Here is a 25,242-nt window from a genome sequence, read left to right on the forward strand (position 1 = left end):
TGATAAAGAGAAGGAAGATAGATGATGAAAGTAAACTAGCACAAAATATAAAAACAGATAGTCAGAGTTTCTACAGGTACATAAAAAGGAAAAGAGTGGCTAAAGTAAACATTGGGCCCCTAGAGGATGAGACTGGGGAATTAATAATGGAGAACAGAGAAATGGCAGAGACGTTGAACAAATATTTTGTATCGGTCTTCACGGTAGAAAACACTAAAAACATCCCAATAATGGATAATCAAGGGGCTATAGGGAGGGAGGAACTTAATACAATCATTATCACTAATGAAGTAGTACTCGGTAAAATAATGGGGACTAAAGGCAGACAAGTCTCCTGAACCTGATGGCTTACATCCTAGGGTCTTAAAAGAAGTGGCTGCAGAGATAGTGGATGCATTGGTTGTAATCTACCAAAATTCCCTGGATTCTGGGGCAGTCCCAGCGGATTGGAAAACTGCAAATGTAACACCCCTATTTAAAAAAGGAGGCAGACAAAAAGCAGGAAACTATAGACCAGTTAGCCTAACATCTGTCGTTGGGAAAGTGCTGGAGTCCATTATTAAGGAAGCAGTAGCAGGACATTTGGAAAAGTATAATTTAATCAAGCAGAGTCAGCTTGGTTTTATGAAAGGGAAATTATATTTGATAAATTTGCTGGAGTTATTTGAGGTTGTAACGAGCAGGGTGGATACATAGAAAATAGGTGCAGCAGTAGGCCATTCGGCCCTTCGAGCCTGCACCACCATTCAATATGACCATGGCTGATCATTTTTGCAACTTCAGTACTCCATTCCTGCTTTCTCTCCATATCCCCTGATCCCTTTAGCCGTAAGGGCTACATCTAACTCCCTTTTGATTATATCTAACAAATTGGCCTCAACAACTCTCTGTGGTTGAGAATTCCACAGGTTCACAATTCTCTGAGTGATGAAGTTTCTCCTCATCTCGGTCCTAAATGGCTTACCCCTGATCCTTAGACTGTGACCCCTGGTTCTGGACTTCCCCAACATCGGGAACATTCTTCCTGCATCTAACCTGTCCAATCCCGTCAGAATTTTTTTTGTTTCGATGAGATCCCCTCTCATTCTTCTAAATTCCAGTGAATATAAGTATAGACGATCCAGTCTTTCTTCATATGTCAGTCCTGCCATCCCAGGAATCAGTCTGGTGAACCTTCGCTGCACTCCCTCAATAGCAAGAATGTCCTTCCTCAAATTAGGAGACCAAAACTGTACACAATACTCCAGGTGTGGCCTCACCAAGGACCTCTACAACTGCAGTAAGACCTCCCTTCTCCTATAGTCAAATCCTCTCGCTATGCAGGCCAGCATGCCATTTGCCTTCTTCACCGCCTGCTGTACTTGCATGCCAACTTTCAATGACTGATGTACCATGACACCCAGGTCTCGTTGCACCTCCCCTTTTCCTAATCTGTCACCATTCAGATAATATTCTGCCTTCCTGTGTTTGCCACCAAAGTGAATAACCCCACATTTATCTACATTATACTGTATCTGCTATGCATTTGCCCACTCACCTAACCTGTCCAAGTCACTCTGCAGCCTCTTAGCATCCTCCTCACAGCTCACACTGCCAGCTTAGTGTCATCTGCAAACTTAGAGATATTACATTAATGATTTAGACAAAGGAATTGAATGGATATTGTAAATAGCTGGGGTCCCAGCACTGTACCTTGCGGCACCCCACTAGTCACTGCCTGCCATTCTGAAAAGGACCTGTTTATTCCCACTCTTTGCTTCCTGTCTGCCAACCAGTTCTCTACCCACATCACTACATTACCCCCAATGCCATGTGCCTTAATTTTGCACACTAATCTCTTGTGTGGGACCATGTCAAAAGCCTTTTGAAAGTCCAAATACACCACATCCACAGGTTCTCCCTTGTCCACTCTACTAGTTACATCCTCAAATAATTTGTCAAGCATGATTTCCCTTTCATAAATCCATGCTGACTTGGACCGATCCTGTCACTGCTTTCCAAATGCGCTGCTATTTAATAATTGATTCCAACATTGTCCCCACTACCGATGTCAGGCTAACGGGTCTATAATTCCGTTTTCTCTCTCCCTCCTTTTTTAAAAAGTGGGGTTACATTAGTTACCCTCCAATCCATAGGAACTGATCCAGAGTCTATAGAATGTTGGAAAATGACCACCAATGCATCCACTATTTCTACGGCCACATCCTTAAGTACTCTGAGATGTAGACTATCAGGCCCTGGGAATTTATCAGCCTTCAGTCCCATCAATTTCCCTAACACAATTTCCTGACTAATAAGGATTTCCTTCAGTTCCTCCTTCTCGCTAGACCCTCAGTCCCCTAGTATTTCCGGAAGGTTATTTGTGTCTTCTTTAGTGAAGACAGAACCAAAGTATTTGTTCAATTGGTCTGCCGTTTCTTTGTTCCCCATTATAAATTCACCTGATTCTGACTACAAGGGACCTACATTAGTCTTTACTAATCTTTTTCTCTTCACATATCTATAGAAGCTTTTGCAGTCAGTTTTTATGATCCCAGCAAGCTTACTTTCATACTCTATTTTCCCCCTCCTCATTAAACCCTTTGTCCTCCTCTGCTGAATTCTAAATTTCTCTTAGTCATTAGGTTTGCTGCTTTTTCTGGCCAATTTATATGCCTCTTCCTTGGATTTAACACTATCCCTAATTTCCCTTGTTAGACACGGTTGAGCCACCTTCTCCGTTTTATTTTTATGCCAGACAGGGATGTACAATTGTTGAAGTTCATCCATGTGATCTTTAAATGTCTGCCATTGCCTATCCACCGTCAACCCTTTAAGTATCATTCGCCAGTCTATCCTAGCCAATTCATGTCTCATACCATCGAAGTTACCTTTCAAGTTCAGGACCCTAGTCTCTGAATTAACTGTCACTCTCCATCTTAATGAAGAACTCTACCATATTATGGTCACTCTTCCCCAAGGGGCCTCGCACAACAAGATTGCTAATTAATCCTCTCGTTACCCAGTCTAGAATGGCCAGCTCTCTAGTTGGTTCCTCGACGTATTGGTCTAGAAAACCATCCGTTATACACTCTAGGAAATCCTCCTCCACCGTGTTGCTCCCAGTTTGGTTAGCCCAATCTACATGCGGATTAAAGTCACCCATGATAACTGCTGTACCTTTATTGCACGCATCCCTAATTTCCTGTTTGATGCCATCCCCAATCTCATTACTACTGTTTGGTGGTCTGTACACAACTCCCACTAGCATTTTCTGCCCTTTGGTATTCCGCAGCTCCACCCATACAGATTCTATATCATCCAAATTAATGTCCTTCTTACGATTGCGTTAATCTCCTCTTTAACCAGCAACGCTACCCCACCTCCTTTTTCTTTCTGTCTATCCTTCCTGAATATTGAATATCCCTGGATGTTGAGTTCCCAGCCTTGATCACCCTGGAGCCATGTCTCCGTAATCCCAATTACGTCGTATCCGTTAACAGCTATCTGCACAGTTAATTCATCCACCTTATTACGAATGCTCCTTGCATTGAGACACCGAGCCTTCAGGCTGGTTTTTTTAATACTCTTTGTCCTTTTACAATGATGATGTAATGTGGCCCTTTTTGATTTTTGCCGGATAAGAGGGAACCAGTGGATGTGGCGTATTTGGATTTCCTGAAGGCATTCGATAAGGTGCCATATAAAAGGTTACTGTACAAGATAAAAGTTCACGGGGTTGAGGGTAATATATTAGCATGGATAGAGGATTGGCTATCGAACAGAAAACAAAGAGTCGGGATAAATGGGTCATTTTCCAGTTGGCAAACAGTAACTAGTGGGGTGCCGCAGGGATCGGTGCTGGGGCCTCAACTATTTACAATCTCTATTAATGACCTGGACGAAGGGACCGAGTGTAATGTCGCTAAGTTTGCTGATGATACCAAGATGAGTGGGAAAGCAAATTGTGAGGACGCAAAAAATTTGCAAAGAGATACAGATAGGCTAAGTGAATGGATAAAAATTTGGCAGATGGAGTATAATGTGGGAAATTGTGAGGTTATCCACTTTGGCAGAAAAAATAGAAAAGCAAATTATAATTTAAATGGAGACAAATTGCAAAGTGCTGCAGTACAAAGGGACCTGGGGGGCCCTTGTGCATGCAACTCAAAAAGTTAGTATGCAGGTACAGCAAGTGATCAGGAAGGCAAGTGGAATGTTGGCCTTTATTGCAAGGGGGATAGAGTATAAAAGCAGAGATGACCTGCTACAACTGTAGAGAGCATTGGTGAGGCCACACCTAGAGTACTGCGTACAGTTTTGGTCTCTGTATTTAAGGAAGGATATACTTGCATAACAGCTGTTCAGAGAAGGTTCACTAGGTTGATTCCGGAGGTGAGGAGATTGACTTAGGAAGATAGGTTGAGCCTATACTCACTAGTGTTCAGAAGAATGAGAGGTGATCTTATCAAAACATAAGATAATGAGGGGGCTCGACAAGGTGGATGTGGACAGGATATTTCCACTCATAGGGGAAACTAAAACTAGGGGACATCGTCTCAGAATAAGGGGCTGCCCATTTAAAACTGAGCTGAGGAGGAACTTCATCTCAGAGGATTGTAAATCTATGGAATTCTCTGCCCCAGAGAACTGTGGAGGCTGGGTCATTGAATATATTTAGGGAGGAAATAAACAGAATTTTGAGTGATAAGGGAATAAAGGGTTATGGGGAGTGGACAGGGAAGTGGAGCTGAGTCCATGATCAGATCAGCCATGAATTGAATGGCGGAGCAGGCTCGAGGGGCCAAATAGCAGACTCCTGCTCCTATTTCTTATGTTCCCAGTGGTGACAGTGCTGAGGGAGCTTGACTCTGCATCTGGCTGTCATGCACACAACCTGGAGTGTTCAATGCCAAAACTGGCACAAATCTAACTTCCAGCACTAATGTCCCTCTGTGTGAGGTGCACAAAATTAAATACCTATTTCTACATGAGCAGCCCATTCAATCCTCCTGGCATCCTTAAACCTTCGCGCTGTACTGGGCCCACTACGAACCAAGGTTAGCCGGTTTCCAGCGGCTGATGTGGATCCGCGATCAGGATGATAGTTGGAGCATTTCAGTGCCATTCTTAAACCAAGTTATTGGATCATTTCAGTTTCTGAAGAGATTACATGTAATTCTGCAAATTTACTAAACCACCTTTTATAGTATACATCAGATTTTACAGTGCTGAATTTCAGTCGGTATTCGATATTTATACGGCGTAAGTTGGAAAGCAAATTCAGCAAAATTGAACAGAAAATGCTGTCTGTGCACAACGGAATTCTGACTCGAGGGGCTTCGATCAGACTGAAGTAAAACCCCGACACAGTTGGACGTCGGCCTGCTCAGCGCTCACTCCCCGGGGTCAGGGGTCGTACTGTGGTCCCCGGGGGTTGGCACTCGGTCGGTGTGTTCAGTGCTCGGTCCTCGGGGTCGGCGCTCAGTCCCTGGGGGGGAGGGGGGGGTCAGCGCCGAGATTTCTCCGCTGTCGCGGACACCATTGTTGGGATGACTTTCCAAGCAATCGTCTTTTGAACAATGAATCTCTTCAGTTCCTCGGCGTTACTGTACATCACTGAAAGCTGCGTCACACCATCCCACTGCTCACGCTGTGCTCCGAGGACAAAGTCGTTTCAATCTGAAAAGAAAGAAAGTGACTTTTCTTGTGTTTTTTGGTCGCTGGGTTGGTGCTTCCTGGAAATACCTCCTCACCAGCGGTGAAGTGAATTCCATTCCTGGCTTTCCTCTTCGTGTTTTTCTTGTCCCGTTTGTGAGCCGCAGCCACGTTCGCGATGACCTAAAGAGGCAAAACGCAGCTATTGACAGGGCTCGGAGATTTCATTTCCCCCGTCGCGATTTCCAACATAAACCACTCGAGTCAGCGGTGAAATTCAATTTTTAAAAAGCCTTTAAAACTGATTTCAAAATAATATACAAGTTACATGTCGAAGTTCAGCAAATAGCCAACGTGTAGGCTTGGCAATCATTCCTCAAATGTCAGTATAGTTTGCAGCCGTGCGTAGATCAATTTGGCGGCCAAGTGGCCGGGAGGAGGGGGAGGGAAGGTTGGAATAAATTGGTGTTTCAGTCGACCAAGGGAGACACTCACTCTCACACACACAGTCAAACACATAAAACCTTCAACATCTCCAAACCGTCAGGAGGAAATCCGCGCACACGCCGACTTTGCTCGACCCAGGAGGGGCTGATGTCTGTACAGCCCTGCCCACCAAACTGCAAGTCTTTCTTACAAACGCAAAATACTGCGGATGCTGGAATCTGAAATAAAAACAGAAAATGCTGGAAATCTCAGCAGGTCAGGCAGCATCTGTGGAGAGAGAAACAGAGTTAACGTTTCAGATCGATGACCCTTCATCAGAACTGGAGAGTGTTTGAAATGAACAGATTCTTCAGCACTGAAAGGGGGAGGGGAAGAACAAAAGGGAAGGTGTGTGATAGGGTGGAAGGCAGGAGAGATTAGAGAGACAAAAGGGATGGTGGGCCGAATTGAAATGGCAACGATAGAGGTTATAAAAAGGTTAATCTGGATAGGGTGTGAATGGTGCAGTAATGACCAGCTGCCATTATAGACAAAGAGAAAAAAAAGAAGAAAAAAACATAAGATGTGGGGGGGGGGGGGGGAGGGAGCGGAAGATGGCCAGGGGTTAAGCTCTGAAATTGTTGAACTCGATGTTGAATACAGAGGCTGTAAAGTGCCTAAACGAAAGATGAGGTGCTGTTCCTCGAGCTTGCACTGAGCTACATTAGAACAGTGTAGGAGACCGAGGACGGAGAGGTCAGAGTGGAAATGGAGTGGGGAATTAAAGTAACAGGCGACTGGAAGCTCAGGGTCACACTTACGGACTGAATAGAGGTGTTCAGCAAAGCGGTCACCCAATCTACACTTGGTCTCCCCAATGTAGAGGAGACCACATCGTGAGCAGTGAATACAGTATACTACATTGCAAGCAGTACAAGTAAATCGCTGTTTCACCTGGAAGGAGTGTTTGGGGCCCCGTTCAGTGGGAAGGGAGGGGGTAAAAGGGCAGGGGCTGTATCTCCTGCGCTTGCACGGAAGGTGTCGTGGGAAGGGGAGGGGGTGCTGGGGGTGACTGCGGAATGTACTAGGGTGTCGCGGAGGGAGCGGTCCCTTCGGAACGTTGAGAGGGGAGGGGAAGATGTGATTGGTGGTGGGATCATGCTGGAGGCTGGTGGGGTGAAAGGTGAGGACAAGGGGAACCCTGTCATGATTCTAAGAGGGAGGGGAAGGGGTGAGAGCAGAGGTGCGGGAGATACAATGGACAAGGTCGAGGGCCATGTTAACTACGGCGGAAGGGAATCGTCGGTTGGGGAAAAAGGAAGACATGTCAGAGGCACTAGTGTGAAAGGTGGCGTTGTCAGAGCAGATGCGACGGAGACGGAGAAACTGGGCGAATGGAATAGAGTCCTTACAGGATGCGGGGTGGGAGGAAGTGTAGGCCAGGTAGCTGTGGGAGGCAGTGGGCTTATAGTGGTACTGGTCGAAAGGCCTATCCCCAGAAATGGAGACAGAAAAGTCGAGGAAGGGAAGAGTCTGAGATGGACCATGTGGGTGAGGGAAGGGTGGAAATTGGATGCAATGTAAATGAAATTTTCAAGTTCAGGGGGAGAGCAGGAAACGGCACTGATACAGTCATCAGTGTACTGGAAAAAGAGGTGAGGGAGGGGACCCGAGTAGGACTGGACCCTATCACAGACCATCCCTTTTTTCTTTCATCCTCTCCCCCTTTCAGTGCTGAAGAATGTGCTCTTTCCGAACATGCGGCAGTTCTGACAAAGGGTCCTCGACACGAAACGTTAACTCTGTTTTTCTCACCACAGATGCTGCCTGACCCGTTGTATTTCCAGCATTTTCTGCAGGTCTCTCTTACCCATTACACAGCCCCCCCCCCCCTGCACAAGTCACACATGTTCGCTCCCAAAGTACCTATTTCTCTGGAGTACTCGATTAATAATCCTCAATCTCGAGAGAGAAATGATTGCCGCACAACAGAGGACTTGTAGATTTTATTGGGATTTTGCCTAAAACACAACTCGGTTCCTCCACAAGTCTGCTCACTGATCATAGAATCATAGAATAGTTACAGCACGGAACAAGGACATTCGGCCAGTCCGGCCCGTGCTGACACTCAGCTCGTTCCACTCTCCCACCCTTTCCCCGTAACCCTGCAATTTATTTTCCTTCAGATACTTATCGAAGGCCCTTTAGAAAGGTAGGATTGAGTCTGCCTCCGCCACCCTTTCAGGCAGCGCACTCCACAATCTTAACCACTCGCTGCATAAAAAAGTTTTTTCTTGCGACACCTTTGGTTCGTAAATCCTGCAAATGTCCGCAGATTCCCTGGTGGGAATGGTGACCAATGCTGGACACAAGATTCAGACTTTTTTCAGAATCCAACAAAGTGCCAACGGAACAGGTCTTCACTCACTGACACCCTCCGTCAAATCTGGTCAACCCAATCAGAAAGCAACCTAGACTGCCGCTCACACAGGTGGACCAGCTTTTTTGACACTCACCATTTCTTTAACTGCGTTTTGCTGCTCACTCACAGAACTGGTGAACTGGTCGATGCTTTCTGTTTTGATGCCACAGCTCTCTGGCAATCTGTACTCGTGGGCAATTTCAAACTCACCCTGAAAACACACACGATATTTACATTTAATATAAATTTGGTGTTATCTAACCGTCTCGCTTCAATCTACCACAAATATAAAAGATCCGATCATAAAGTAACTCGAGCTCCCAGCAATGGATCATTTACTGTGACCAGGACAGTTGGGAGAAGGGTTTTAGGTTTGTGCAGTACTACAGACTGCTCCCTGGTCGCTCGCCGCTCTTTTTATGGCCCCGACCTGCCGCTGGTGGTGTCTCGCAGGTCGGGGACTTCACGCTGCTTTTGTGGGTTCAAGTCCCACTCCAGGAACTTAAGCACATAAATCTAGGCTGACACTCCAGTGCAGTGCTGAAGGAGGTGCCATCTTTTGGATGAGATATTAAACCGAGACCCCGTCTGCTCTCAGGTGGACAGAAAAGATCCCAGGGCACTATTTCGAAGAAGAGCAGGGGAGTTATCCCCAGTGTCATAAGAACATAAAAATTAGGAACAGGAGTAGGCCATCGAGCCCCTCGAGCCTGCTCCGCCATTCAACAAGATCATGGCTGATCTGGCCGTGGACTCAGCTCCACTTACCCGCCCGCTCCCCATAACCCTTAATTCCTTTATTGGTTAAAAATCTTATCTACCTGTGATTTGAATACATTCAATGAGCTAGCCTCAACTGCTTCCTTGGGCAGAGAATTCCACAGATTCACAACCCTCTGGGAGAAGAAATTCCTTCTCAACTTGGTTTTAAATTGGCTCCCCTGTATTTTGAGGCTGTGTCTCCTAGTTCTAGTCTCCCCGACCAGTGGAAACAACCTCTCTGCCTCTATCTTGTCTATCCCTTTCATTATTTTAAATGTTTCTATAAGATCACTCCTCATCCTTCTGAACTCCAACGAGTAAAGACCCAGTCTACTCAATCTAACATCATAAGGTAACCCCCTCATCTCCGGAATCAGCCAAGTGAATCGTCTCTGTACCTCCTCCCTTAAGTAAGGTGACCAAAACTGCACGCAGTACTCCAGGTGCGGCCTCACCAATACCCTATACAGTTGCAGCAGGACCTCCCTGCTTTTGTACTCCATCCCTCTCGCAATGAAGGCCAACATTCCATTCGCCTTCCTGATTACCTGCTGCACCTGCAAACTAACTTTTTGGGATTCATGCACAAGGATCCAAAAAGAGTTTCATGCACAAGGACCCCCAGGTCCCTCTGCACCGCAGCATGTTGTAATTTCTCCCCATTCAAATAATATTCCCTTTTATTGTTTTTTTTTCCAAGGTGGATGACCTGGCCAGTATTTATCCCTCAATCAAGATATCAAAAGGCACTATATAAATGGCAGTCTTTCTTCCTTTCTTTGAATCTATGACCTCTGGTTATTGAACCACTTGCCAGATGGAATATTTTTTTACCTATTTGCTCTATCAAAACCACTCATCATCTTGAAAACCTCTATTAGGTCTCCTCTTTGCCTTCTGTTCCAAGGAGAACAAACCTAACTTTTCTAACCAATTGGAAGGCAGTAATCAGTTGGACACAATATGTGACACTACAGACTGCACTTTTAATGTGCTTAGCTTTGAGAATGATATTTAAAAGGTTATAATTCATAAAAGCTGATCAAGTTTATTTAACCACTTATTGGGACTGTCATTCATTTACACGTGCTTTAACCTCACATCCAGTGCTGACTCGTGTTGTGAACTGCGAGAGCATATCTTGCCAACGGCTCAGGGATTCACTGCCTTCTTTGTTTCTCTGGTAGGTTCTGTTACTTGGAGCAGGTTATCAAAAGCTGTACTTGGAGTACGACTTCCCAAAGCAGCACCAACTCACAAGCGGCCGTGTACTAGGAACAGAGTGAAAACCGACTCTGAATAGTCTGCAGGCACAGATTCTCCCGCCTGCCCTGCTGTATCTGGCTAGAAACCACATCCAGATAGCAATTTAACCCACTGCGTCCAACTGCCCCACTACATTAACAATTACAGATCCCCAAAGTGGGATAAGAACATAAGGAACAGGAGCACGAGTAGACCATTCGACCCCTCGAGCCTGCTCCACCATTCAATAAGATCATGGCTGATCTGATTTTGGGCTCAGCTCCACTTCCCCGCCCACTCCTCAAAACCCTTGACTCTCCTATCATTCAAAAATCTGTCTGTCTCTGCCTTAAATATATTCAATGACCCAGCACTCTGGGGCAGAGAATTCTACAGATTTAGAACCCTCTAAGAAATTCCTCCTCATTTCCGAATAAAAACAGAAAATGCTGTGGACACTCAGCAGGTCAGGCAGGGTCTGTGGAGAGAGGATTGTGGGGTTAACTTTTCAGGTCCAAGGCCTTCCATTGGAACCCCGAGTGCAGTCCACGAACCAAGGATAGATCATGGAACACTACCGAGAAACAATTCATCCACAACCGACACTTGCTTCATGGTAACCGAGGACCAGAGCAGAAGCAGTCCTACCTCAGACGACAACCGTGCTTCTCGATTGTAGAGCAGGAAAAAGGGTGTAAACTTAGTACTTGAATTTACTGAAGTCCGAAATTCAAACAAGATGGGGTCTAGACCCTCATCCCAGTCCCTCTGCTTGGAATTCACTGTGTTTCGAATTGCCGCCTTCAATATCTCATTGGTTCGGTCGTCGAGGCCTGTGTGTTGCAGGTGTTCTGCGGGGGTCACTTTGTGATTAATGTTCCATCGCTCAAACAGATTCTTGCTCACCTAAAGGTACGTAGAAGCAAAAGCTCAAGAGTGCAAACTCAGAGAAGCACCAATCCTACTCCGCGCACAACATTAAACAGTCCAGGCTGTTTGAGGATAAAAATCAGAATATTTCAACAACAGATTATTGTTCCATGAAATATGCACAAAGTTGCATAATGAAAAACCAGACACAAGGGAGTGTTTTTCTCTCCTCTTCTGGGATTGGGAAAACAAGGCTGAATTTGGGGACACCAGTTGGCAATGTTCCCTGGAATTTTTTGGGGTGCACGGCCCATTCAGATTTTCGCGCATGTGCGGTTATTCCAATTGAAAAGCCGTTGTGCAGCTTAAAGGGCACATTGTGGTAAAATTGATGTTGGGACCACAAATTTAGCATCAGTGAAATGTGTAATGTAGTTGGGAGCCAAGCTTCCACAGGAGGGCAGATGAGGGGGAAAAATAAAATAGCAACTTAAGGCACAGGGAGATCTTAGAATTATTTACGTGCAATGTCACATTGGACATCGGACCAACAGTAGGCCATTCAGCCCCTTGAGCCTGTTCCGCCGTTCAATGAGATCATGGTTGGTCTGCGACCTAACTCCATATACCCGCCTTTGGCCCATATCCCTTAATACCTTTGGTTAACAGAAAGCTATCAATCACCGATTTAAAATTAATTGATCTAACATTAATTGCCGTTTGCGGAAGAGAGTTCCAAACCTCTAACACCCTGTGTGTGCAGAAGTGTTTCCTAATTTCACTCCTGAAAGGCCTGGCTCTAATTTTTAGTCTATGCTCCCAGTCCTGGATTCCCCAAACAGCGGGAATAGTTTCTCTCTATCTATCCTGTCTGTTCCCCTTATTATCTTGAAAACTTTGATAAAGTCACTCCTTAATCTTCTAAATTCCAGAGAATACAACCCTAATTTGTGTAACCTCTCCTCGTAATTTAACCCTTGAAGTCCAGATATCATTCTGGTAAACCTAAGTTGCACTCCCTCCAAGGAAAATGTATCCTTCCTGAGGTGGTCATGGTGCTCCAGGTGTGGTCTAAACAGGGCTCTGTACAGTTGCAGACTGTAAGCAGCACATCGCTCGGTATAACTAGGAATGTAATAGTCACTATTCTCCACGATGGGGGTGGGGGAGCATGGAAGAAATCTAGCTTTCTAAAATGCAGCTATGTTGACTGATGGCGGCTTTTAACAAGTTTTTCACCCAGTATATACGCACTTACAAAACTCACGCGCGCTCTCACACACGCGCAGTACCCATATGAAAGGCTGAAAATGCCTATTACCTCATCACAAAATGCTCGGCTTTCTTTGGAGAATATGTCCTTTGAAGCCCCAAACCTGTGTCAAATAAATAACATTGATGAGGCTAACAATCGAGTGATGTAGGGATAAGAGAATGCTCCAATCAAATATATATTAATCTATAAATCTATATTAACGACTTGGATGAAGGGACCGAGTGTAATGTAGCCACATTTGCTGATGATACAAAGATGGGTGGGAAAGCAAGTTGTGAGGAGGACACAGAGTCTGCAAAGGGATATAGGGCTCAAAATTGGCCAGGAGTTGCTCCGTTTTTTTTGGAGCAACTTGATTTTTCTGGACTATCTTAAAAATCCCCTTTTTGCACATTCAATTTGCGCCAGTGTAAGTGAGTTAGTTAGGATTTTTTTTAAGTTTCGTTTTTTTTTTCCAAAAGGGGGCATTACCAGCCACCTACGCCCGTTTTGGTAATTTAGGCCACTTTGGATAGCTAATAGTTGCTCCAAACTAACTTAGGCCAGTGTGTGTGGCCACATCTTAGGCCAGTGTGTGTGGCCACATGGCCACACAGAAAACCCTTGCAGAGAGTTAAGAAATCAGCGCAGGTAGGTACATCTGAGACCATTTGGCCAGAGATAGGGGCGGGAAGGGAAGCAGAGAGCACCTTGCAAAGCACTAAACAAAGCACAACAACATTCAAGAAGCATAAAAACATTCAAGAAGAAACAAAAAATAAAACTAAGTCTCATCTTCCTTTCAAAACTTGGCCCGGGAAGTCAGTGGGCCGGCCGGTGCAGGAGACCACTCGGCCGGGGATAGGTGCGGGGCGACGGGGAGAGCACAGGCCGCCGACATCCAAGCAGAAAATGACTTCTAAGATAAACTACCAACCTGCCAAAGGAGACATGGAACCTCTACTTCCACTGGGCATTTCACTGACTCGCTCTCTGACTGGCTCGCTCGCTCGCTCTCTGACTGGCTCGCTCGCTCTCTGACTGGCTCGCTCGCTCGCTCTCTGACTGGCTCGCTCGCTCGCTCTCTGACTGGCTCGCTCGCTCACTCTCTGACTGGCTCGCTCGCTCGCTCTCTGACTGGCTCGCTCGCTCGCTGACTATTCCACCCCCTAAGCAACAGACCATGCCGCGCCAAGCCATGGTAGAGGCCACAGAGCGGCCAGAATCCGGAGACAACTTTTCGGCGCTGTTTTCAGCCCATAAAGTCGCCACATCTCTGGTGAGTGCGCCGAAAAAACGGGTGGGCTAATTTTGAGCCCATGGTCAGGTTCAGTGAGTGGGCAAAAATTTGGCAGATAGCGTATAATATGAGAAAATGTGAGGTTATCCACTTTGGTAGTAAGAATGGCAAAGCAAAATATTATTTAAATGGAGAGAGTCTATAGAATGCTGCGGTACAGAGGGACCTGGGAGTCATTGTACATAAAACACAAAAAGTTAGTATGCAGGTACAGCAAGTGATCAGGAAGGCAAATGGAATGTTGGCCTTTATTGCAAGGGGGATAGAGTATAAAAGCAGAGAAGTCCTGCTACAACTGTACAGGGCATTGGTGAGGCCACACCTGGAGTACTGTGTACAGTTTTGGTCTCCTTATTTAAGGAGGGATATACTTGCATTGGAGGCAGTTCACGAGGATGGTTCCTGGGATGAAGGGGGTTGTCTTATGAGGAAAGGTTGGGCCTGTACTCATTGGAGTTTAGAAGAATGAGAGGTGATCTTATTGAAACATATAAGATTCTGAGGGGGCTTGATTGGGTAGATGCAGCGAGGGTGTTTCCCCTCATGGGGGAATCTAGAACTAGGGAGCTTAGTTGCCGAATAAGGGATCGCCCATTTAAAACGGAGATGAGGAGGAATTTCTTCTCTCAGAGGGTTGTAAATCTGTGGAATTCTCTGCCCCAGAGAGCTGTGGAGGCTGGGCCATTGAATATATTTAAGGTGGGGTTAGACAGATTTTTGAGTCAAGGGTTATGGGGAGCGGGCAGTAAAGTAGAGCTGAGGCCAAGATCAGGTCAGCCATGAGTGACGCAGCAGGCTCGAGGGGCCGTATGGCCTACTCCCAGTTCTTCTGTTCAAACAGTATCACTTAATCAAAACAAGTCTCAGATTTAGAAACAAGCATTGCTGAATGGAAAGAAGTATCTCCTGCAGCAGTAACTATTACGCTCCATCGGCATCAACTATCTTGGAACCCGCCCGCAAGGACCATCTGTATGATTAAATGGTGCTCACTGGTGTCACAGTGCTAATGTTACTCATTCTAAAAAGGTTTCATGACTAATTTGAACTACAAGAAACATAAGTTTGAGGAATAGTTTATGATGCACAGTCTGAGACAGGCTGAAAATAAAATAATGAGCAACAATATTCACATCGCTTGAAGGTTCATTTTATACATTGCCAGCACTCGAGCCCCATCAAACCGCTCCATGAACCCCAGGTAACCCCATTCAATTTGTGTTTATACTTGCCACCCGCTGCTTTGGCCTGCTTTGAGTTCTAAGAACATAAGAACTAGGAGCAGGAGTCGGCCATTCGGCCCCTCGAGCCTGCTCTGCCATTCAATAAGATCATGGCTGATCTTCGACCTCAACTCCACTTTTCTGCACTGTCCCCATATCCCTCAATTTCCCTAGTGTCCAAAAATCTATCGATCTCTGCCTTGAATATATTCAATGACACAGCCTCCACAGCCCTCTGGGTCAGAGAATTCCAAAGATTCACCACCCTCGGAGTGAAGAAATTCCTCCTCATCTCAGTCCTAGATGGCCGACCCCTTATCCTGAGACTGTGACCCCTAGTTCTTGACTCTACAGCCAGGAAAAATATCCTCCCTGCATCTACCTTGTCGAGCCCCCTCTGAATCTTGTATGTTTCAATGAGATGACCTCTCATTCTTCTAAACTCCAGAGAGTATAGGCCCAATCTACACAATCTCTCCTCATAGGACAACCCTGTGGGTCTGGAGATTTGGAAAGGGCTGTTATCCCACTGCTGGATAAATCCTAACTCAGAACCTCAAGATCTGCATTTGCCGCTTGAGATATCTGAAAAGCAATGGGATAGAATTGTTGTCTAGGACATTAGAAAGGACAGAAGAGGCCAGTACATGTTGAAGTGCGTACCTGTAAAAAGTGGCAGCCAATCCCCTTGCTACTGACAAAGTGTCTTTCTTCTGTATGGGAATAGCTTCCAGCCACTTTGTGAAATAGTCAGTCACTGTCAGTACGTAGGTGTTTCCGCGGGGGGTTTCTGGGAAAGGACCTGCGAGGATAGAAAGACCGTCAGATTTTATATCATTCAGAAAGAGAAAACACATCACGCCTGAAAAGCTGCCTCACCGATGAGGTCGAAACCAAGAATCTCCCACGGTCTGGTGACTTTCAGGGGACGGAATTTGCGAGACAAATTCTTGTAGTGCTCAGCGTGCTGACAGGTGTCACACATTTTAATCTACAGATTCAACACAAAAAAGGAGAAACATTCCTTCAGAAAATCACTTTTCAACCAACCAGCAATTAAACATCATCATTTTAGGCAAAAATTCTCCGAACTAGAATGTTTTTTGTCTTACACAAAGTTTCATGGAGAGACTGGAGAAGCCGGCATTGTCCTCCTTAGAGCAGAGAAGGGTCAGGGCAAAATTAATAGAGGGGTTCAAAATCATGAGAGGTTTTGATAAGAGTAAATAATGAGAAACTGTTATGTATGCAATACCTTGTAACCAGCATTCTACCGTCGCCAGAGGGCGCATCTGTTGGAGTCCCAAGGGATCCCAGCATCCCTTGGGAGCATTGCACATAAGCAGGCCTCCCATGCTGTGCCGGCAATCTGGAGTCAGAATAAAGAGACTAAGATCACACCTACTCAAGTCTACAGTACTCAGTCACATTGCTTTATTTGAGACATAACAACTGGCGACGAGTAATAGATAATGAACTATCACGCGAAAATGCAGAGAACTGTTGGTATCCTGGAGAAATTCACAGAAGGTGACGATTGGGAAGCCTTCGTGGAGCGACTCGACCAATACTTCGTGGCCAACGAGCTGGAAGGGAATGAGAACACTGCCAAAGGAAGGGCGATTCTCCTCACCGTCTGCGGGGCAACAACCTATGGCCTCATGAAGAATCTTCTTGCTCCAGTGAAACCAACAACCAAATCGTATGAAGAACTGTGTACGCTGGTCCGGGAGCACCTAAATCTGAAGGACAGCCTTCTGATGGCAAGGTATCGATTTTACACATGTCAACGGTCTGAAGGCAAGGAAGTGGCGCGCTATGTTGCCGAACTAAGGCGCCTTGCAGGACATTGCAAATTCGGTGGATTCCTGGAGCAAATGCTAAGAGACTTTTTTGTGCTTGGCATTGGCCATGAGGTTATCCTTCGCAAACTATTGACTGTTGAAACACCGACCCCGAGCAAAGTCATAACGATAGCCCAGGCATTTATGTCCACCAGCAATAACACCAAACAAATTTTGCAGCATAAAGATGCATCGGCAAGTACTGTACACAAAGGAACATCGATTTCAGACAGGAATGCATCTGGCAGAACGTACACGCCTGCAGCTGCACGACCTCAGATGACTCAAAGTCCGCCATCAAGTGTGAATGCGAGGCTGTTAACAGCTTGTTGGCACTGCGGAGGTGATCATCGAGCCCATCAATGCCGCTTCAAACACTATGTGTGCAAAGGCTATGGAACAATGGGACACCTCCAGCGAATGTGCAGGTGAGATGCAAACCCTGCAAACCATCACGTTGCAGAGGAAGACCGATCCATGGCGGATCAAACTGAACCAGAGACTTGAACCGAGGAGGGAGAAGTGTATGGGGTACACACCTTCACCACGAAATGTCCACCGATCATGTTAAAAGTTGAACTGAACGGAATTCCAGTATCCATGGAATTGGACACTGGTGCAAGTCAGTCTATCATGAGCAAAAAGGCCTTCGAGAGGCTGTGGTGCAACAAGGCATAAAGGCCCAAGCTGAGCCCTATTCATATCAAGCTGAGAACTTACACTAAAGAGCTGATCCCTGTAATTGGCAGTGCAGCAGTAAAAGTCTCCTATGATGGAGCGGTGCACGAACTCCCACTATGGATTGTACCAGGAGATGGCCCCACACTGTTCGGCAGAAGCTGGCTGGGAAAAACCGCGGGAGCTGAGACGACCTCCGAGCGCTTTTGTCCGTCGATGATGCCTCATGTGCCCAGGTTTTGAGCAAGTTCCCATTGTTGTTTGAGCCAGGCATCGGAAATTTCTCTGGGGCAAAGGTGCAGATCCAATTGGTTCCCGGTACACGACCCATCCACCACAAGGCCCGTGCGGTGCCATACAGGATGCGAGAGAAAGTGGAGATCGAGCTGGACAGGCTGCAACGAGAGGGCATCATCGTGCCGGTTGAGTTCAACAAGTGGGCCAGTCCGATTGTTCCGGTTCTCAAGAGCGATGGCATGGTCAGAATTTGTGGGGACTATAAAGTAACGATTAACCGTTTTACGTTGCAGGACCAGTACCCGCTACCCAAGGCAGATGACCCATTTGTGACGCTGGCAGGAGGAAAGGCATTCACCAAGTTGGACCTGACCTCGGCCTACATGACGCAGGAGCTGGCGGAATCTTCGAAAGGCATCAACACGCACAAAGGTCTGTTCATCTACAGTAGATGCCCGTTTGGGATTCTGTGTCCTCCATGGGAGCTGGTCCAGCGTCCCAGCAGAGATGCATTAAGAAATCAAGCCATTCCAGCAGCGTAAAGACGAAATGTCCATACAGGCAGACTGTCTTTTGTGGGGTAATTGCATGGTTTTGCCTAAGAAAGGCAGGGAAACGTTCATACGCGATCTACACAGCACCCACCCAGGCATAGTAATGATGAAAGCTGTAGCCAGATCCCATGTGTGGTGGCCCACATCGACTCAGATTTGGAGCCAATTTGACGTCAATGCAACACTTACTCTCAACTGAGCAATGCACCCAGAGAGGCACCGCTAAGTTTGTGGTCATGGCCCTCCAAACCGTGGTCTAGGATCCATGTTGACTTCACTGGTCTGTTTCTAGGCAAAATGTTTTTGGTTGTTGTGGATGCTTATTCAAAATGGATTGAGTGTGTAATAATGTCTATAAGCACGTCCACTGCCACCATCGAAAACCTATGAGCCATGTTTGCCACGCGTGGCCTGCCTGATGTCCTTGCCAGCAACAATGGGTCATGCTTCACCAGTGCTGAATTCAAGGAATTCATGACCCGCAATGGGATCAAGCACGTCACATCTGCCAGGCAAAACGGGCAGTCCAAACCACCAAGCAAAGCTTGAAACGCATGTCGGAAGGCTCCCTGCAGACCCGCCTGTCCCGAGTCCTGCTCAGCTACCACACAAGACCCCACTCACTCACCGTGGATTCCCCTGCTGAACTGCTCATGAAAAGTGCACTCAAAACAAGGTTCTCTCTAGTCCACTCTGATCTCCATGATTATGTCAAGGCAGGCAGCATCAACAAAGCATGTACCATGATCGCGCAAATTTGTCACGCGATATTGAAGTCAATGACCCTGTATTTGTACTCAACTATGGACATATATGGCTTGCTGGCACTGTCGCAGCCGAAGAAGGGAGTAGGGTGTTTGCAACTTGCAAATGGACTAACTTGTCGAAAGCATTTGCACCAAACCAAACTGCGATTCACAGACAGCCACAAGCAACCTGAAGAGGACACCACCAACTTCGACCCTCCGATACACACATAAGTGGCAACCGACATCACGGTTGACCACGAAGCTGAACTCATCATCCCCAGCAGCCCAGCGAAGGCCCAACCAACTCGCCTGCATCTGTGTTCGTACCGAGACGATCGACTCGGGAGTGGAAAGCCCCAGATCGTCTCACCCTGTAAATAAATGTACTATTGACTTTTTTAGGGGGGGGGGAAAAGAGTGATGTTATGTATGTAACACCTTGTAACCAGCATTCTACCGCCACCAGAGGGCGCATGTGTTGGAGTCCCATGGGATCCCAGCATCCCTTGGGAGCACTGCATATAAGCAGGCCTCCCATGCTGTACCAACACTCTGGAGTTAGAATAAAGAGACTAAGGTCACATTTACTCAAGTCTACAGTACTCAGTTACATTGCTTTATTTGAGACATAACAGAAACTATCTCCAGTGGCGGGAGGGTCAGTAACCAGAGGACATTTTAAGATAATTGGCAAAAGAGCCAGAGGGGGAGATGAGGAGAATGTGTTTACGCAGCGAGTTGTTGTGATCGGGAACGCGCTGCCTGAAAGGGCGGTGGGAGCAGATTCAATAGTAACTTTCAAAAAGGAATTGGATAAATACCTAAAAAGGAAAAGAAATTGCAAGGCTATGGGGAAAGAGCAGGGTGAGAGCGACTAATTGGATCGCTCTTTCACAGAGACGGCACAGGCACGATGGGCCGAATGGCCTCTTTCTGTGCTGCATCATTGTATGAAGTTAACTTGATTTAAGGAAAACTTGCCGATTATTAGTCACTGATTTTTTTAAATCGTTTCTTCCTTACCCAGTCTACGACATCCTTTACAATCCCCAACCAATAGTAGCGGCTTTGGATCCTGCGCACTGTCTTTTTCTGGCCCAGGTGACAGCCAATATCAGAGAAGTGACATTCCAGGAATATCTGTCGTCGCTTCTCTCGATCCGCCACCACTTCTCTCTTCTCATCCTTCTTTGGTCCCACATAGTACAAACAGCCACCTTAAAACAACACAACCCACATCACACACTAACACAGAGGCACCAAGATTGGCAATTGACAAATTACGCCGCTACTCTGCCGGGAAATTAAGCTGCCATCGGCATTTTCATCAGCAGGTCTATGAAAGTATCAGCAATTCAATTCTGAATTTTTACCACAAATATTCATAGAAGTAACACGACACCAAAATAGCAAACGTTCACCTCCTTCCCCATTGGCTCAGTAGATAATTGAATCATCCTGTGTGGCACAGACCAGAAAAAGGGTGGGACTAACAAATCGAGAGCCCCCTGGATGTCTCGGGACATACAGGGTAGAATAAAGAAAAATAGGGAAGCTTATGACAGATACCGAGGGCTAAATACTGCAGAATCTATGTAAAGTCCAGGGGTGAAATTAAAAGGATATTAGGAAAGCAAAAAGAGAGCATGAAAAATTCTTGGCAAATAAAATCAAGGAAAACCTAAAGATGTATAAATATATTAAGATTAAGAGGATAACTAAAGAACGGGTAGGGCCTATTAGAGACCATGAGGGCAATGTGTGAGTGGAGGCAGAAGGTGTGAGTATGGTTCTTAATGAATACTTTGTGTCTGTTTTCACAAAAGATACTGCTATCGAGGAGGAGGAGTGTGAAATATTAGATGAAATAAACAGTGAGAGAGGAGGTATTAAGGGGTTTAGCAGCTTTGAAAGTGGATAAGTCCCCGGGCCCAGGTGAAATGTATCCTAGGCTGTTAAGTGAAGCAAAAGAGGAAATAGCAGAGGCTTTGATCATCATTTTCCAATCCTCTCTGGCTTCAGGTGTGGTGCTAGAGGACTGCTAATGTGGTATCTTTGTTTAAGAAGGGAGAAAGGGATAAGCCAAGTAATTACAGGCCTGTCAGCTGAACCTCAGTGGTAGGAAAATTTTTGGAAAAATTCCTGAAAGACAGGATAAATCTACATTTAGAAAGACACGGATTTATTAATTATCATCATAAGCAGTCCCTCGGAATCGAGGAAGACTTGCTTCCATTCATGAAGTGAGTTCTTTGATGGCTGTACAGTCCAATACGAGAGCCACAGACTCTGTCACAGGTAGGACAGATAGTCATTGACGGAAGGGGTGGGTGGGACTGGCTTGCCGCACGCTCTTTTCTGCTGCCTGCGCATAATTTCTGCATGCTCTTGGCGACGAGACTCGAGGTGCTCAGCGTCCTCCCGGATGCACTTAGGACGGTCTTTGGCCAGGGACTCCCAGATGTCATTGGGGATGTCGCACTTGATCAGGGAGGCTTTGAGGGTATCCTTGTAACGTTTCTGCTGCCCATCTTTGGCTCGTTTGCCGTGAGAGAGCTCCGCATAGAGCACTTGCTTTGGGAGTCTCGTGTCTGGCATGCGAACTATGGGCCTGCCCAGCGGAGCTGATCGAGTGTGGTCAGTGCTTCAAAGCTGGGAAGGTCATGTCTGACTAACTTGATTGAATTTTGAGAGGAGGTAACCACGAGGGTCGATGAGGGCAGTGCGTATGATCTAGTGTATATGGATTTTAGCAAAATTTTTGATAAGGTCCCACATGGCAGACTGGTCAAGAAAGTAAAAGGATCCAGGGAAAAGTGGCAAGTTGGATCCAAAATTGGCTCAGAGGCAGGAAGCAAAGGGTAATGGTTTATGAATGTTTTTGTGACTGGAAGGATGTTTCCAGTGGGGTTCCGCAGGGCTCAGTATTAGGTTCCTTGTTTTTTGTGGTATACATAAATGATTTAGATTTAAACTTAGGGGATATGATTAAGAAGTTTGCAGATGATACTAAAATCGGCTGTGTGGTTGATAATGAAGCAGAAAGCTGCAGACTGCAGGAAGATATCAATGTACTGGTCAGGTGGGCAGAACAGTGGCAAATGGAATTCAATTCGGAGAAGTGTGAGGTAATGCATTTGGGGAGGGTTAACAAGGCAAGGGAATACACATTAAATGGTAGGACACAGAAGTGTAGAGGAACAAAGGGACCTTGGAGTTCATGTCCACAGATCCCTGAAGGTATCAGGCCAGGTAGATAAGGTGGTTAAGAAGGCATATGGAATGCTTGCCTTTATTAGCCGAGGCATAGAATACAAGAGCAGGGGGGTTATGCTTGAACTGTATAAAACACTATTAGGCCACAGCTGGAGTACTGCGGCAGTTCTGGTCACCACATTACAGGAAAGACGTGATTGCACTGGAACGGGTACAGAGGAGATTTACGAGGATGTTGCCGGGAGTGGAGAATCTTAGCTATGAGGACAGATTGGATAGGCTGGCTTTGTTTTCCTTGGAACAGAGGAGGTTGAGGGGAGACCTCATTGAGGTGTATAAAATTATGAGGCTCCTTGATATAGTGGATAGAAAGGGCCTATTTCCCTTAGCAGAGGGGTCAACAACCAGGGGGCATAGATTTAAAGTAATTGGTAGATGGTTTAAGAGGGGATTTGAGGGGAAATTTCTTCACCCAGAGGGTGGTGGGGGTCTGGAACTCACTGCCTGAAAGGGTGGTAGAGGCAGAAACCCTCACCACATTTAAAAAGTACTTGGATGTGCACTTGAAGTGTCGTAACCTACAGGGCTATGGACCGAGAGCTGGAAAGTGGGATTAGGCTGGAAAGCCTCTTGTTGGCCGGTGCGGATACGATGGGCTGAAATGGCCTCCTTTCGTGCTGTAAATTTCAGCATCGTGAGCCGCCCCGACCTGTGTGAGAACACCATCGCAGGTCGGGGCTATAAATAGAGCTGGAGCGCCGGGCCCTGGAACATCGTGGTGGAGGTGTGACAGATGAGGGTACGGGGCCCAGAAGAGGTGAGGGCCCAGGGGCAGCATGGACCTGCCCACACTCCGATCTGTGAGCGCACTAGGTCCGTGCAGCAGAGCAGGTCTCCAGTCGTCCTGGTTAACCCTTGCCACTGGATAAAAGGCCTAGCTCTGTCAAGCCCGTGTGGTGGCTGATGTGCAACGGTCACCCCGCGTTAAATAAATCCACCCACAGGCATCTTCCACCCCCTCAACTGGAGTTCAGGACTGGAACATCGGGTCCTTCATTGAAACATCTGTGAACTCGTGGAAGCAAGTCATCCTCGTTCGAGGGACCGCCTATGATGATGATGAAATTTCAATGATTCTATGATTCTAAAGTGGCAGCCGGGCTAAGCAGCAAGAATTGTCCGAGTCTCTGGGCTAAACAGCAGGGGTGTTGGGGGAGGGGAGGAGTACACGGCTAGCTAAACTGGAAATATACTCAGAATGTGGTGAGAATGTGGAACTCGCTGCCACAGGGAGGGGTTGAGGCGAAGAGTACAGATGTTTTTAAGGGGAAGCTGGATAAACACACGAGGGAGAAAGGAATAGAAGGATTTGGTGATGGGGTGAGATGGAGAGGGGTGGGAGGAGGCTGGTGTGGAGCATAAACCCCGGCACGGACCAGTTGGGTCGAATGGCCTGTTCCTGTGCCGTAAATACTGTGTAATGTGTGAGGACGTAGGGCAGAGGCAAACACACATTTGTCTTCATGGATTACACAGAATTGAGAGTGTTAGGGGAGTTCTCCCTGGTGTCCTGGCACTGTATTTTGTATACCGACTACGCTTCAAAAGTATTTCATTGGTTAAAAAGCACTTTGGGACATCCTGAGGTTGTGAATGGTGCTATAGAAATGCAAATCTTTTATTTTACGACAATTCAACAGCTTCATGGTTATTTTCACTATTACCAGCTTTCGAATTCCAGATTTTGGGCCCAACATTGCCCAAGCCGTTTTTTCGGCGTATGAACCTGAAGCGCGCCAACTTTACGCGCTGGAAAGGGCGCCAGAAAAAAGGGGCCCCATCCTGGCCAGAGTCGTGGCATGTAGACTGAAGGTGGGGGGGAAACAACAGGCCAGCGCAGAAAGCACTGCCAGCACCTGCGCGCATGCTCAGTGAGAGCTTCGCGCACGCTCCTGCCCTCCCAACACGTCCTGTGGGCTGTGAGCAGAACCCGATGCCTGGCCGAAGGGACGCCCAATCTCGTCGCACCCTATCGCTGGCGAAGGACATCCTGCGAATTCCAGTTGGGACTTCACTTTTATTTTTTATTTAGTGGCTGTGCTTGAGACTTTTGATTGGTGGGGGGGGGGGAGGGGGGGGGAAAGGAGGAGTTTTTTTTGGGGGGGAGGAGAGTTTGGGAGGGGGGGGGGGAGAGTTTGGGAGGGGGGGAGAGAGTTTGGGAGGGGGGAGGAGAGTTTGGGAGGGGGGGAGGAGAGTTTGGGAGGGGGGGAGGAGAGTTTGGGAGGGGGAGGAGAGTTTGGGAGGGGGGGAGGAGAGTTTGGGAGGGGGGGAGGAGAGTTTGGGAGGGGGAGGAGAGGTTGGGAGGGGGGAGGAGAGTTTGGGAGGGGGGGAGGAGAGTTTGGGAGGGGGGGAGGAGAGTTTGGGAGGGGGGGAGGAGAGTTTGGGAGGGGGGGAGGAGGTTTGGGAGGGGGGGAGGAGAGTTTGGGAGGGGGGGAGGAGAGTTTGGGAGGGGGGGAGGAGAGTTTGGGGGGGGGGGAGGAGGGTTTGGGAGGGGGGGAGAGAGTTTGGGAGGGGGAGGAGAGTTTGGGAGGGGGGAGGAGTTTGGGAGGGGGGGAGGAGGGAGGGTTGGGATGGGGGGGGGAGTTTGGGAGGGGGGGGGGGAGAGTTGGGTGGGGGGAGGGGAGTTTGGGAGGGGAGGAGAGTTGGAGGGGTGGAGTTTGGGAGGGGGGGGTGTTGGGGTTTGTGGGGGGGTGTGGGGGTGTTGGGGGGGTGTGGGGGGGTGTTGGGGGGGGTTGGTGAGTTGGGGGGTTGGGGGGGGTTTGGG

General features: G+C 47.1%; 2 protein-coding genes across 3 annotated transcripts in view; both read right to left on the reverse strand.

Moving 5' to 3' along the window:
• Positions 1–5,075, reverse strand: part of abcb9 (ATP-binding cassette, sub-family B (MDR/TAP), member 9) — a 59,070-nt gene extending 53,995 nt beyond the window's left edge. The window contains exon 1 of the mRNA XM_070888353.1: positions 4,960–5,075. The gene's annotated coding sequence lies outside the window, so the exon portion shown is untranslated. The remainder of the gene's footprint in view (positions 1–4,959) is intronic.
• Positions 5,076–5,167: 92 nt separating this feature from the next.
• Positions 5,168–25,242, reverse strand: part of LOC139269086 (gypsy retrotransposon integrase-like protein 1) — a 34,075-nt gene continuing 14,000 nt past the window's right edge. For both annotated transcript variants that reach the window (XM_070888153.1, XM_070888155.1), the window contains 7 exons: positions 20,226–20,419; positions 16,020–16,131; positions 15,804–15,942; positions 12,684–12,738; positions 11,141–11,398; positions 8,580–8,696; positions 5,168–5,820 (listed from right to left, as the gene is read on the reverse strand). In XM_070888153.1, the coding sequence (XP_070744254.1) occupies positions 5,611–5,820; positions 8,580–8,696; positions 11,141–11,398; positions 12,684–12,738; positions 15,804–15,942; positions 16,020–16,131; positions 20,226–20,419 (1,085 nt within the window). In that variant the 3' untranslated portion in view covers positions 5,168–5,610. The remainder of the gene's footprint in view (positions 5,821–8,579; positions 8,697–11,140; positions 11,399–12,683; positions 12,739–15,803; positions 15,943–16,019; positions 16,132–20,225; positions 20,420–25,242) is intronic.

The sequence above is a fragment of the Pristiophorus japonicus genome, chromosome 8 (genome assembly GCF_044704955.1).
Source record: "Pristiophorus japonicus isolate sPriJap1 chromosome 8, sPriJap1.hap1, whole genome shotgun sequence".
Taxonomy (NCBI): domain Eukaryota; kingdom Metazoa; phylum Chordata; class Chondrichthyes; family Pristiophoridae; genus Pristiophorus; species Pristiophorus japonicus.